The following is a 15110-nucleotide window of genomic DNA, read 5'->3' as shown; positions in this document are numbered from 1 at the left end:
AGCAAGGTGGAACAGAATTAGTAATTTGTTATTTTTGTGTATTTACTTTTTCAGAAAAAAGAACCCACAGAAAAAAAAGAGACCTGTCTTTCAAAAATGGTAAGGCAAAAATCACTTCAACTTTACCTTTCTTACTGAATAAGCTTCTTCATCTGTTATTTCACACAGTAATCACACAGCTGTTCTGAACAGCTGATTTCAGGATTGAACTTTCTAGCACAGAGCTTTCTGCACAGAGCTCAGGTTGATGTGGGCTACCTGACTTGTTGATACTTGGCAGAACCAACACATACAGTCACTCACTATGGGACCAGTACAGGCATTCAGAAGACAAAACCCAAGGCTGTCCCACAGTAGGTTTCCCTAACTAAAACATTTACACACAGCAACACTGAAGCAAGTCAAAAACAGTACTTTTGTTCACACACACCGTGGCTTTGATAAGTTGCAAACTCGCTTATGAAAAGGCCAATTTATGTGGTTCCTCAAAAGGTTTTCTAAATATAAAGCATAACTAATGTAGAAATTTGAGACTGATGCCATATTTGTCTACCTAGAAGGCTAACCCCTGGTCAAAGAGAAGAAAAACTGTACAAAGAAGTTAAATATGGAAAAAAGTTAAATGCCTGAACAGCTATTTTTATCTTTCAGATAGCCTGTCAGTTATAACAAAATGGAAAGTGGTTCACATGACACCAGGCAGTCTAAATTCAGTCTTAAATGGTTTTTCACCATATAAATTTAGCATAGCTCAAGTTACTAAAATTCTTAATATTGATGTGAATAATTAAACTGTAAGTACTTTGATTTTAATGTTAAATTCTCCTCTTAAAAGTCTTATATCTGCAAGTCTTACAAATGTTAATTTTGCCCTAATGAGCACAATGAATAAATAGCAAAAATGTGAAAAGAGTAAAGGACCACTTCAATGCAGTTCATGTTTAACTCAATATCTTTATAATGCTATTTTCCCAGCTTAATTTTTAATTTTCATAGCCATAATTCTGATAAACATTTTAAGCCTCTTCTTAGAAGAGCTTTATGCAGAATATTAAAATTCAAGCACTAAAAATACCAACACACTTGTGCAGAATCTATTTTTTAGTTTGCCCAAACTATATTCCAAAATGCAGCAAGCATCCAAGGAAGTTGTCTTATAGGAAAGTCACACAAAATGTATACAACCTCTTTCCTTTAAACCAAAGGCATTTTTACTCTGAAACCCAACATTGTTTCTTACCTCAGGTGCAAACATGGTTTCATAAGTAGGATTGTATTGAACTTCCTTGATAGCAGGATCGAGGTGGACTCCTGTTTCCACATCTTCCTGAAATAAAACAGACATATTAATAACCCACTTTTCACACACAGACATTTAAATATATGACATTACCTTCTTTCAGTCCAAATCAGGGCTGTAGTACAAGTCGACACTTCCAGCATTATGAAAGAGCACCTTGGCCAAAGTTTCTATTTTACAAAAGTATTGATTGCAAAACCAATGTTAGGTGGTCACTGAGAAACTTGTCTAAAACACTTGAAGATTTTTGCATGTGAGAAATTATTTCTTTTTGTTTAAAGATTTCATGCACACATTTTAAAAACAGCAGCAAGATTGAAGGAAAGATTTTTTTAGGATGTTTGAAAACCAGACTTGTAAAGAAGAACCAATTAAAATGGTCACAAATTTAATATAAAGGTATGAAAGCTAGAACTCTACAAAAGGTAGAAGGCAGAAATCACAAGAAACTATTCTCAAAGTTGCAAAGAAAAAAATTACATATCAACATTACATACAAACATTAATTATAACAATGACTTTCACAGAATCCAATAATCCCCTATTTCCAAAAGGTACATTTTTATACTGAAAGATGTAAATGTAATTCAGCTTTAGTACTTAAACACATTTGCAAGTCTGTTGTGGCAAAAATTTAACTTGATAGATGAAGGGACAAGAAAGAAGGATTAACCAAAAGAATAACTTCAAGCAACTCACAGGGAAAAATCAGAAGGGCACATGCAGCTGAAATAGAAGACAGAGAAGAAAGAAAATGGCTGACAAGGGAGTAGTGCCCAAAAAGACTTGGTTTCAGAGCTTTACGAAGGCTCTTTCACACCATCAGAACCCCTTCCCTCATCAAGACCTCAGTTAATGAAGGAGAAAGTTATTTTGCAGAATTATTACTGCCATTGCTTCCTGTATCTTTATTCTAGAAAAACAGCAATTGAAAAGGACTCAGAATGTGCTAATATACTGACAAAATCCCTAGCAATCATACTGAAAAAGGTATCTTAGCATCACTGCTTGGTCAGTGCTTACCTACAACAGGATCCCAAAGCATTTGTGACTTACAAAAGAAAGTGGCACAACAGAGAACCAGATTTTAGCAGTTGCTTCATTAACAGAAAATTATCTCAAATAAACTCAATCTTGTTTTATATTATAATATCTTGAAAGAACTAAATGGCGCATTCTTAACTTGTTTAATATAGTTAGCTATCCTCTGACATAAGAGAATAGCGAGCAAAACCAGAAGAAGCTTTTTCTCTCCCCAATTCAACAGCAGGTCAATTACAAATTTGCTCATGCATACAAGATTTAAAGACTTTAAAACCTGATTTTCTAGAACACAGAAAAACAGTACCTAAAGATCTTTGGCTTGGTACCTGATTATATTTGATTAAAACTGCTCAGCAAAGGAAAATAAAAGAATGTCCAAAAAAACTCAAAACAAAACAAAAACATTACATCAGCAATCCCACTAACTGTTTTTGTAAGGCCACTGTCCTAGTAGAATTGTTAAGTCCAACCATAAAGCTTTACTCTCACCACGTAATCAATTATTTTAACAGGCAGGTCCAGCCATTGCAATGATCTTGTCTGAACCCTCAGCACTACCAGTTCTCGGCCTGACCTCATTTTTCTCATCACACCACCCTTCCAATTCACTGGGCTTGGATGTCAACAACTACTAGTACATTCACAGCCCCAATTTCATACACCATGAACTTGCCTGCAAACAGCACAGCAGGCCTAATCCTGTCACTCACGTGTCCCCAGTTAGAACATGAGCACACCAGAACCACTTCCTAACCTGTGTTACATAAAAAATTACACTTCCTTTCACTGCTCCATGTCATGAGGACATTTTTCACAGACAGCTTTTTCAAGTCACATCATACAGCTTATTCTTCCAGCTACACCTCACATCTTGTCCACAAAACTCAACATTTGAGAAAATAAAAATTAATATCACTGATAATAAGGCAAAGTTTATCTGATCAGTGGTTAGTGACATTTAAACAGTGATCAGCTTACTTGAAATTAGGACAGTTTTTTCTCCTGCTCTTTAATCTGAAAAAGCATAAAAAAATCCAGATTTGCAAAAATGCCAAGAATTTTTCAGTTCTGCTATTTTTCCTCCTCTTTTCTTCCTGTGAAGTTCTATTATATGCTGCTTGGTAATTGAGAAAAGAAACAGATTGTGCCATAAAAGCTGATCCTCTGCTGGAGGATTACAGCAATTCTGGTTCTACTTCGCTGCTGGTGGAACAGTGCTGAGTCACTTGAAAGCCACACAATATGTTCACTCCTAGACCACCACAGGCACATTCTTTCTGTGTGAAAACCACTGAGCCTTGAAATTGAAGCACATGTTATATTTATAAGAGCCACACTCCTCAAGACCTCCAGTCTTATTCACGTTTTCATATATTAGGGCACCAAATGACAATCTCATAACATGCTGCTGAAGCACATAATGGTTATCTTTTCATTACGTCAGTTGGCTTTCAACTGTGCGATAATTTGAATGTGGTCCAACTACCCACTCTATTTTCTCAGTATTTTAAAAAAATGAAATCTTGATAGGAATATAAAGTATTGACACAACACGTTGCCAAATGCTAGTCCATGGCAAGAGTTCAAATTGCAGCAGACAAATTATCCTTTGGTCAACATCTGGTAAGCGCCATTTTGTACAGCATTATGAGACTCTAGTAGGTAGCAGAAACATTAAAAATATTAACCTAGCCCATCATTCATTTCACCAATTGCCAAGCTATCTGCATTGGCGTATTTTAGTTGTGACTTTATTTTTTTCTTTTCCAGATGAGAGGAAAGAACTCATTGGCAACCTCTGCACTTGGTGAAGATCGCTGGGTACAACTGCATGCATTGCCAGAAGACCATTTCAGCAGAATTCATCTTTCTAAGACCCAGAAAGCAAGAAAAGGTAATAAAGGTCTCATAACACTGTCCCTTTATGCTGGCAACAGCCTTAACTGCATGCATTCCAGATGCATTTGCCACAGCTCCAGCTGACAGGGAAGGGATCACAGGAGCAGCAGTGTGGCAGAGCTGTGACTGAGATAAGGTAATCTAAGAGATCACCTCTCTGCTGTGCTGTAGCTTTTCCTTTGGTCACAGGAATGAATGATATCTAAAAGCCTAAGGTGAGCAATCCATCATGTAGCGTATGTGCCAAGTGTGACACAAGTGGCTCTGTGGGATGGGAGATGATCAGTAGTTAAGCAGAAAGAGGAGGGCATCTGTGATTCCAGTGAAGGGCTAAGTACTACCCTAGATCACTTCCACTCTCAAAGGCACAGGAACCATAAAAAGGAGGCATCAAAAAGCTCTCAAACAGACACAGTATTCCTTTGGAGAAAGTGAAAAGTTCAGCTGCATGACTGGCAGAAAAGCAGCTGGTGTTGGCTGCAACTCAGAAATTGTATTAATATGGGATTTATGGCATGCTGTAATATCATTAAAGGGCTGTACACCCCACATAACCTGGAACCAAAGAAAAGGTTTTAGGAAGTTACATTTTACTGGCTATCTTGAAAAACATAATAGAAAGAAGCTGCAAACTTAGCTCTATGTGTCACCTCTCTGCTTTTCTCAGCACTTGTAACAAGCACCCAACTGAAATACAGCGGCTACATTGGGCACCACATGTCAGGTAAGAAAAAACCCCATGATTGAAGGCCTAAGAAAATATGACCTCAATAGAAAAAGTGAGAAGCCTAATGCAGCAAATTATACAAGTTTGCAGAAATAAGCACAATCAAAAACTGAAAATGTTCACTCCATAGATCCACTGAAGTTTGGCAGACAGGTTGAATGGATGTCTGCCCAAGAGATGCAAGAATCACTGCTGGTACAAGGCAAAAAGAAGCAGATGACATCATTTCACCAAACTACTTACTGTGTTGGTATGTTGCTTTGGGTTTTTTTTAATGGATGTGATGTCTACTAACTTGCAATATCAGGTTGCTTTACAATTCAGAGATGATTTGATGAGGTAAAAAAATTCTTTTGATAGTTAAATGCTGTCCTTTTGCACCTTTTGCTTAACAAAACACAATCACGCTGTTACGGGGCAATGGCACACAGGGCTGTACTCTTGAGTATTAGCATTGCCTAAGGAATCTATCTTGAGACAGGAAGAAGCTTTTGATGCTAAGTGTAGACAAGGGGGTGCTTCATTACAACTCCCCAGCTGTAATGTCTGGCTCCTTTCAAGGCATGCTCCTTCAGTCCTACCATAAAGCTTGGCCACTTTAAAGCATAAGAAAGAGGACAAGAAATAGAATGGATTTTAGACTACAAGTACAGTAGATCAGATTAACTTTCCTCCTTAACAGGCTCCTTAAACATGCCACAATCCTCTTTTTATTTAAAAAAAAACCTCCTACCCAAACGCCATAAAACAATAGTGCTACTTTCTATGAAAATCGCTTAATTTATAGAAATAAAAATAGTACACTAATAAAAATTATGTTAAAAAAGCTTGCTGGAAGTTTATTTATGTGCACACAAGACAAAAATATTTCTTAAATTAAACAGCAGCAAAATCCCTGTAACAGGCAACAAAGCAAAGCCTTCAATAAAAAGACCAAGGTGCACCTTGGATGGTAACTCTGTTCCTTAGTAATAATCTAATGTGGCTTATATTTTCCAGCTTCATCTCATGCAAGCAGAGAGTTTTGATGTCTATATGTTGGGGGTTTTTCTTCTTTTTTTTCTGGACATTTCAGATAATAAACTTACAGCATTCCATTTCCCCAGGTATAGTGATTACTAGTTAGTCAAATAGCTGGAAAAGGGCAGGCTGCTTTGCATAACATTTAATTAGTTTTAATTATCGATCACATTAAAGTGTGGTAAATTAAGCCCACATCCCATGAGCCACTGAGACTTAAGCAGTTTGTCACTTATCAATTCTTGCCTAAACCACTTGGGCTGTCAAATGCACATTATCTCATTCTAAGATTTACAAATTTATTACCAAGAGATAAATAGCATTTGCAGTGAAGCTCCAACAATAACACATGGCTGTTATCAGCTTTAATTCTTTCTACCCATTCATGCACTCCTAATAGTAAATGACTGCCTCACTAACTTCAACAGAATAAAAATAAACCAGCAAGAAAAGCATATGCTAAATAGTTTTGTTGAACTAGGCTAGATTCCCAGGATCTTGCAGGATGACAAGTTCTAAACATCTACTCTACAAGATATTTTGTGTCCAAGAAAACTGGAAAACCCACCATGTCAAAGAAGACAAACATTCCTAACAATAATACTTCCCAAGTCTATTAAGGTTCAATCACTGCTACAGAATTGTCACATGCCACTGTGTATCTTTCTCCTCTCCACTGCTGGCAGGATTAGGTTTTAAAAAACATTAAGAAGAGTGACTAAAGTCTATTTCCTCCCCTTATGTAAAACTTTTCTGGAAACCTGCACAGTGCCAAAGATAAACTAGATTCAAAGGGAACTGACATTTCCAATCCCTTCTCACATTAAAGGCAACACAAATCTCCACCTCCTGCACTGGGCTGGGCCAGCCTTGTTATTTAAACCCAGTTAAGTGTCCTCTCCTCAAGACTACTGAAGGGCATGCTGTAGAGAAGTATCATAAAATCTGCTCCAATCTGAGCCTTACCCTGGACAGAGACCAAACAATAATTGTTCTCTCAAAAGCAAAGCTTATAGACACAATGGTTCCTGCAAAGTGATTTCTTCACAGAAAGTACAATTTCCTGAATTTCCTTCTACATTTATAACTCAAAAGTGAAGGTAGAACTGTCAGTAGTGTTAGGGTGATTTTTTCATAGAAATAGAAACTGTAGGAAAACTAATTATAATTGGGTTTGACAACTGCCTGGTTGTTGGCAACTGGGCTCCCTTCCCCTTCTTGAACAGCCTTTATTTACAACACTGTCATACTTACCTACTGCTTGGTGATGTATTTGGAGAAAGAAAATATCTTGATTAACCTGTCTACTGTTCCCACAAAAGAAAACATCTGCCTTATGGAAACTTGGCATCTAGGGGAGAGTAAGAGCAGAGCAAGGGTGTATGATGATACTTCTGCACTCTCCCAACAGTCAAATATTTTCAGGTCTTGGTGAGTCTTGAGGAAATCTGTATTTATTGACACCTCATCCTTCAATGGATCTCCTCCAAGTACTTGTCCAGACTCTCCTTGTAACAAAATTCTTCAACACACTGTACTTTTTGGCATGAAAATAAGCCCTACTGCACATTGCACGAAGAGCTGCATCCTTTTATTTGCTTTGAACCTAACTCCTGCTAGATATCCTATGGCTGCTGTAATGGAAGAGACAGGGAGTGTTTAACTCCCTCTCTGTGCCATTTAATGATTTTATAGGTGTCTATCATATTTTACACCTCAGTTGTCTGTTTTGGCCTTCTCACTACCACCTCATACAAGAGCAGAACCCTTCCTCAGCCCAGCTATCCTTCTCTTAATGTCCTGCAGTTACTACCTATCTTCTTCTGCATGACGGGACCAGAAACACAAACTTCCATTCTTTGTTGTCTTTCTTCAAGTGATTTTAGTGGTGCTAAAAACAGTAAGAGAAACATGCAACTTTCATCCAGTGAAATGAGAGTAGAAGTGTTGGACTGGATTGGAGTCGCCAATAATTATAACTGTTAGCTATTATGAGCAATTTAACATCAAGATCAGCAACAGACCTATTCCAAGAAGCAGACTGTCAGAAGATGGTATAACAAAAGCCACCCCCTCAAACTTTTAAAACACAGTTACCAACCATTAGCACAGCTTTCAATTACAGAATAATAATTTTCATAGAAATATGACTTTATGTAACTATGATGTACTTTGAAACAAGGACTCAGTAGATTTTGACCAAAAAATTAAATACATGTAGGAGTAACATCTTAGGGCTTTATTTGAAAGGCACACTTCAGTAGCCCAAATGCTGTCAGCTCAATGTGCTAACAATTACATGTACTATGAAAGAGATTGAGGACCTGTTCCTGTTCAAAGCACACATAAGTCTTCGGCCAGTTAACAGTCCAAAATTCTGAACCAGAAACAGCTAAAACAGTTAGAATGCCTTTCAGGTTCACACTCTCAAGTGCCAAAAATGCAAGCTGTGGTTGCCAATCCCTGAGCAACTACATAAACCTTTGGGCTGGCAAGGCAAAGGGAAAACCTGTTGCTACAGGCTTAAGGGTGGTGGAGAGCACATCCAGTGCTACTTGCCACTTATCACAACACTCAGGAAATATTATAGATGTTAATTAGGATTTTTTTTCAAATGTGCCTGCTGGATGCTGTGACTTGAGAAGCCAGATTTTCAAGCCTCTAAGAGATAAACAAATGTAGTCACTATACACAACACAACATCTACACAAAAATATGGTAAGTTGTGATATGAATTAACTAATGACAACAAAGTGAAAGAGCCCATCCATCTCTTGGTCACTAGGCAAGAAACTTTTCTGAGCACGTGGCAGCAGGACAGTAACAATGACAGTTATCACAGCAAGATGCCTGCTTTTGATTAGAAATTTGTTGCCGGTACAAAAAATCCCAAAGCTAAACCAGCACTCTCCCCCCTCGCTTTCTGGTATCACAAAAGTGAGCCAATGTGATACTGAACTTGGAAAAGAAAGGTTTCCCCAGCAATAATGGTACAGGAACACCAATCAACTTTCAGGCTGCCCTTTAGAAGAGGATTCAGTTGCAGCCACCCTATCAAGTATCGACTTCACTCCACAACCCGGGAAAACCACACAGGAAAACACCTTGCACAGGGAACAGCAAGCAGATATCTAAAGAACTGGAATCAAGGCACGCTCTAAGATGGAGCTAACACGTTTTAATAGACTTGACCCTCGCGGCTGGAATCCACGAGCACTCTCCGACACAAGCCCTTCCTCCTACAACTCCGACCCCCACACCTCAAGGCACGGCAGGGCAGGGCCAGGCGGTGGTACCGCACCCCTACCGGCACCGCGCCCCTTCCGCCCCGCTTCCCCAGCCCGGGGCTGCTCCAGAGCTGCCCCCGGCACAGTCCCGAGGCCGGCGGGCGGATACACCCGCGGGGCAGGCGGGCGGCCCGGGCCCTGGAGGGCTGCCTACCTTCACGGCTACTTCCGGGGCCGCGTCGACGGGCAGGGCCGGGGGCGCGGCGGGCGGCGCCCGGAGGTGCAGCACGGCATCACGGCTGGCGAGCACGGCGGCGGAGCGCTGGGAGCCGCCCTCGGTCTCAGGCTCCGAGTCGGGCTCCGAGTCGGAGCCGCCATAGGAGGCGAGCGCGGCTATAGCCGCCGACATCTTGGCGCGGGGGATGACGGGACGGGCAGGTCCTGGCAGCTCCGCAAGGCTCGAGGCGTCCTTTCCCCCGCAGAACGAGCGGGGTGGAGCTGCGTCTTAAAATTGTGGCTCATTAAAACAGCAAACACACTCTAAAGGGTAAACTTTGTTACGGGATATACAGGCGTTTGATGGGAGAACATCCCACTTGGCTGTTGATGGTGCTTAACCTTTCAGGACTCTACAGCAGGACTACAAGCTCCAGCATGCAACGCGGCGCCGCGCTCGGAAGTTTCCCTCCGGCTCTCGCCTTCACTTTGCCTGGCGGTAGGGGAAAATAAATATTCAACAGCCCGGGGAGAACTCCAGCCGCCCACTTCTTCCCCCAGACGAAGCGTCTTCGCTGTATTTTCGACAGAGGGCAGCGGAGCAGGGAGCCCGGCCCCACAGGACCCCTGGTTGTCACCCCCGGGCTCCCACAGCTCCGACCCCGTGCCGTGCCCCGGGGAGCTCCGCCCCCTCATGCTGATTGGCCGCCGGCACACCCGGCTTCTGTTACGTCACAGCGGCGGGACCCCGCCCTGCCCGCGCCGGGGAGAGGGAGCCCGGCGGGCCGGACTGTACCACCTGCCCGCCCGCGGGGTGGGGGGCGGCGGCGCATGGACCAGCCCGAGCATCGGGCGGTGAGGGGGGGCGGCCGGGTTCGGCCGCCGGGTAAACAGCGCTTCCCCCCCGCTCCCTCCCGCCCGGCTCGGCGCGCCGGGAGAGGCCCCGCCCCCCGCGCGCGCACACACGCGCACACACACAGAGACACGCGCGCGCTGCCCGGTGTCTATTGTGAAGCCGCCGGGGACGCTCCGCGCCCGCCGCCGCCCCCCGAAACACGGAGCCGCCGGCTGGGAATGGCCGGCGCCGCCTGAACTTCCAGCGCCCCGGCGGCCGCGGAGGGAGGGGCTGAGGCTGAGCGGCGTGAAGGTGCGCTGCGAGGGCAGGCGAGTAAGTGCCCCCCGCCCCCCGCCCCCCGCCTTCCTTCCCCCGTGGTCTCTAGGGCGGGCGGGAGGGACCGGCCCCCGCTCCCCATCGCCGGCGGGGCTGCGGGACGCGGCTACCCCACAAAGGGACCGGCGCTCGCCAGGTGTTGCTCCCCTCCCCTTTGTCCGCGCCCGCGCGGGGGGCGGCGGCGGGAGGCTGTGATGGAGGGAAGGGGGGAAGCACGCCGCGGAGCCGCTTTCCTCCGTGTCCCCGCCGCCCCCGCGGGCAGGAGCACGAGGGGGGCGTGTTGCGAGGCGGTGGAGAGAAGGGGGCCGCACTTGTGCCGGAGCGCGGCGCTTGCCTCTCCTCCTCCCGCTCCCGGCCGCCCCGTGTGCCCGCGGCCGGCACGGCGGCGGGGTCGGCCGGCGGGGAAGGTGCGGGGAGCGCGGCCGGGGTCAGCGCGCGGGCGGGCGGGGGGCGGCGGGGTGACGTCACCGCCGCCAGGTGCGGGGAGAGGCGCCCCCTCCCCGCCCGTCCCCTCCCGCCGCGGGGACCGGCGCTGGCGAGGGCAGAGGAGCGGACGGCGGCGGGACCGCCGGTCGGAGCGCAGGGGGATTCGGTCCGATTCCAGGGCAGAGCTGCCCGCTGGAACACTGCTACCATTGTTAGGAGGGCTCGGAGATCGCGGGGGATGGCCGGGAGCGAGGAGAAGCGCGTAGGTTCCAACTTCTCCCAGCCCGCTCCCGATCGCCTTCCTGCGCGCCCGCGGACGGGAGGAATGGGAAGGACGGAGCGGCGGCCGAAGAAGGGCTGGCTGTGCCGCCAGGTGTGTGCATTGCTCCCGCTTGCACCTGGAGCCGCACAGTGCCATGACTTCCCTTCCAGCCGCATGTGCTTTCGGAATTAAAGTGAGCACACAGTGACATCTAATTGTGACACAGTGGTATTTAATCCGATTAAATGCTCTACTTTGAATTTTCCACCCTTTTCAGCAGTCACGGTTTGAAATATTTGTTTTCTTAGCTTGAGAAGGTATCACTTGGTTTTATTTGTTTTTTTAAAACAGGCGAAAATAAACGTAGAGGGCGTATAGAAAGTGTTGATGGTGTGGAGTGGAGCAAGGTACTGCATTAAGATCTGTTCTGTTAGACACAGGTATGCTATGTCTTTGTGTGCTAGAACAGGATTTTAGGTAAAAGTCCCACATATTTCACCACCAAGACCTTTTGTTTGCATCTCCAACAGCTGAAATATGCTACATTGAACTAACATTTCATATGGTAATAAGCTGACTTTTTCATCTTAAATCTATGGATGATGAATCCATAAGTAAGGAAAACTATATGATGCTTCACATGAATCACTGCTTATTAATATCAAAAGGGGTTCTTCCACTGCAGTCAATTGGTTTATTGGCAGCAATTGTTAACTTATTCCATATGACTGCATTCCTTTTTCTCTTGGCATGCAGATTGTAGGTATTGTCTGAAGTTGAAAGGTGTGCTTCCTGAAAAGTGAAAAATTTCAAGGTCTGTTTGTGCAACCAGTTTGTGATGTTTTATCTGGAGAACTGTATTGAAAATCATTAAAGTAGTTCTGCCTTGTTAACCTTGAATTTTAAGTGTTTGATTCACAAAGCTTTGGTAGCTGTCATAAGTATGTTCAACTATGTTGTGTCCAAGCATCCAAGTTCGCTTGCCAGTGAAATGTAATCATCTGGGATTCTAGATGCTTCTGTTGCAGAACCTACAAAAATCATTTACTGGTTTAAATTAGCTGCCTTCCTGGTACCAGCAGTAGTAGTTAAGCAAATACATGAGAAGGCATTCAGGACAATACTGTCTGAAGTTTCTCATTGCTTAAATAGTAGCAAAGAATAATTTTCAGCAAGCAAGCCAATGTCACTTCAGGGTATAAAAAAGTGATTTGACTATGCTTTAAAAGTGTAGATGGTTAATGTACACCATGATCTAAAATCTGGTTTTGTCAAAAAAGCTGAGGAGTTGCTGCTGGTCATTTGTGTTGAGCTAATATACTGGTGTATCTTGACTATCAACTGCATATTTGTAATTTCAAGAAGGGGTTGATCAGTATAAAACAAACTGAAAGGATGATACAGCTTTTCTAAAAAGCTCTGCTCATTACTGTGTGCTGCATGTTCTCTTTTAACTGAGTTCCAGAAAATGTGTTATGTTATGCATTGGATGCTGCTGGTTCTGAGGCAGACTGAAACAGTGGGTGGAAGGTGGTTTGGGTTGCTTGGCTTTGCTTTCCATCCAGCTTTTTCACTGCTGCTTTGCCTTGCACTCACTTCACTGTCTCCCTTTGTACAGCACTTTTACATATCAAGAGGGCCTTTTAACACTTGTGTGTTGTTACTCCTAGTGCCATATACTATACCAAGTATTGCCATGTCTTTTCCCCTGGTGAAAGGAAAGAGGAAGAAGTATTTTAAGAGAGTGGTTCCTTGAGCAGTGGAAGCTTGGCTTTTACCTTTTCTCCTTCTTTTTCTTTTTTTTTTTTTTGTGTGTGTGGGTTTTTTCAGGGCTTTTTTTTAATCCTGAGAGTGGTTGTAAGCTCTAATGGAATTTTTTTTAGTACAGTCTCATTCTTTTGTGGATCGTCTAATGTCCGACAAGGTGTTAAAGCATTCCGAATCCTTTCCCTTGGTCAGGACAATCACAGCATCTTGATTTCAAGGTATTTATTTATTTCAAGATTTATAGGTATATTTAGCATTTTATAGGTGTCTTTGAGAATTCTACAACTTTGACAAATTTGATTGGATTCAGCCAGCCAGTTTCCAAGTGGAGAAACACCCATCAAATACCCCCCCACACACACTTCCTTTTTGAGACTGATTTGCTTCACAATTTGAAGTAATATTAAATTTTAACATTTCACAAATTTTCCTCCACATCAGTCTTTTTCTTCCCTATAGTTGATCATGAAATCTGTTTCCCTCTGCTTTTAATGTATTCTATCCTACTTTCTTTTCCCTTTACTTGCTCTAGTTCTTTTTTGTTGCTTTCCATTATGGGCATGCTTTATCTCACACCCTTGTGCTTTCAGTTGGTTTTTCTTCCCCATAGAAAATGATGCATATAATCCTGCTTATTCTAGTTTTTTCCTCTTTATTTTTTAGTTCTTCTAAATTGCTATCACCCTGCTTGCATATACTCTCACTTCTCATACACCAAGATCTGTAAGTCTGCAGTTTGGAGGAAAGGGAGGGGAAAAAAAACCCCATTATCGGACAGAGGATTGAACCAAAATACGAAGTTCTATTGTCTGTGGGAAATACAGATATGAAAGAAAATGAGGTTTTTTGCCTCTGTTCATATGCTTTTGGCTGCTGAGAAAAGGTGTTACAATGTAAGCCTTATCAGGTTACTCCTGCTGCGTTTGGATTGGGCCCTTTTATAAGCACCTGCTTGTGTGTCTGATGCATCTCAGTGTTCTCTAATTTAGCTGCTTGGAGACTGCTTGGATGAAGCACATTTTATAACTCGCGCTCTGCTATTTCTGCTACCTTGGAGCCTCTGACTGCTGCAAGGGTGATAATACTCTTTTCTAGTTTTTGTTATTTTGGACTAGGTCCCGGATTCTGAAAGATACCAAGGCGCCAGATTGCAAAAAGAGTTCTCTGTTCCAGTACATCTGTGAATCAGTCTCTTTAAGCTTTTTGGAAGGGATCTTGAGGTTGTCTGACACAGATTACATGCTATATATTTCATGTTTACAAGGTGTGGTTTCAAAGAAAGAATGGTATGGGATAAGACTGAAACAGCTTAGACTGTTGTTCTTGTTTCAGATGACTTTGCAAACTAAATAATATTTGTTGCAGAGCCACCTCTTCCCTAGAGCATGGAAGCTGTGCAGCTTCTTCGAACTACTCAGCTACATATGCAGTACTGTGAACTGCATCTTACAGCACAAGCTGAGTGAGTACTGTGTCAGAGAGGCAGCAAAACTAATTATAGACTTCCGGGAATATAAACTTAATTAGCATAATTACAAATTTATATTGGTTTTCTTAATTCTCTGAAAAAATGTTTTTTTTAAATCAGTTAAAGGACAGAAAATGTCATCAAAAGTGTATACATTTCTGAAAATATGCGCCTGTGTTTTTGGGGAAAGCTAGATTGACAGCTTGCTTGTCTGTTGGTGTAAGAAATTACCTTATACTTTCAAAGAACTACAGAATAACAAACAAATGTAGTTACATTTTAGCAAAACTCTTAACAAAGAGCAGAAATAATGAATAATTTTCAATGAGCTTTTACCTTTTTGTTGGCTGACTTTTCAGTTAGGTACTATAGTTGCAACATGAATTTACTCTTCTGACAGCTGATTCCATGCAGAAGTAAAATATTATAAATGCCCTAGCAGTATGACATTTAAAACTTACTAGAAAACAGGAATCTATCCTGAAGCCAGATGTGGGTTTTTGGCATATACTAAAAGACATTAAATTCTGTTGAAGAGTTTTTTTATAGCTAAGGCATTTGTACTGTCTTTTCCTCTTCTTTT

General features: G+C 42.9%; 2 protein-coding genes and 1 long non-coding RNA gene across 4 annotated transcripts in view; 2 read left to right on the top strand and 1 right to left on the bottom strand.

Moving 5' to 3' along the window:
* The window catches only part of CDC40 (cell division cycle 40), a 36811-nt gene extending 26912 nt beyond the window's left edge, over positions 1–9899 (bottom strand). Inside the window, exons 1-2 of the mRNA XM_054628956.2 lie at positions 9432–9899; positions 1241–1327 (exon numbers count right to left, since the gene is read on the bottom strand). Of these exons, the coding sequence (XP_054484931.1) occupies positions 1241–1327; positions 9432–9626 (282 nt within the window). The 5' untranslated portion in view covers positions 9627–9899. The remainder of the gene's footprint in view (positions 1–1240; positions 1328–9431) is intronic.
* LOC143693551 (uncharacterized) lies at positions 11–4923 on the top strand. Its single transcript, XR_013181336.1, has 3 exons — positions 11–99; positions 4115–4238; positions 4911–4923. It is a non-coding gene; the product is annotated as an uncharacterized LOC143693551 (long non-coding RNA).
* A 285-nt stretch (positions 9900–10184) lies between the features above and the next one.
* WASF1 (WASP family member 1) overlaps positions 10185–15110 on the top strand; it is an 87859-nt gene continuing 82933 nt past the window's right edge. Inside the window, exon 1 of one of the 2 annotated variants that reach the window (XM_077175199.1) lies at positions 10185–10580. The gene's annotated coding sequence lies outside the window, so the exon portion shown is untranslated. Of the gene's footprint in view, positions 10602–15110 lie in introns of both variants that reach the window. The other variant, XM_054629416.2, reaches the window with a different exon arrangement.

The sequence above is a fragment of the Agelaius phoeniceus genome, chromosome 3 (genome assembly GCF_051311805.1).
Source record: "Agelaius phoeniceus isolate bAgePho1 chromosome 3, bAgePho1.hap1, whole genome shotgun sequence".
NCBI lineage: Eukaryota > Metazoa > Chordata > Aves > Passeriformes > Icteridae > Agelaius > Agelaius phoeniceus.
Note: the sequence above shows the minus strand (reverse complement) of the source record. Positions and strands in the feature narration are given on the sequence as shown.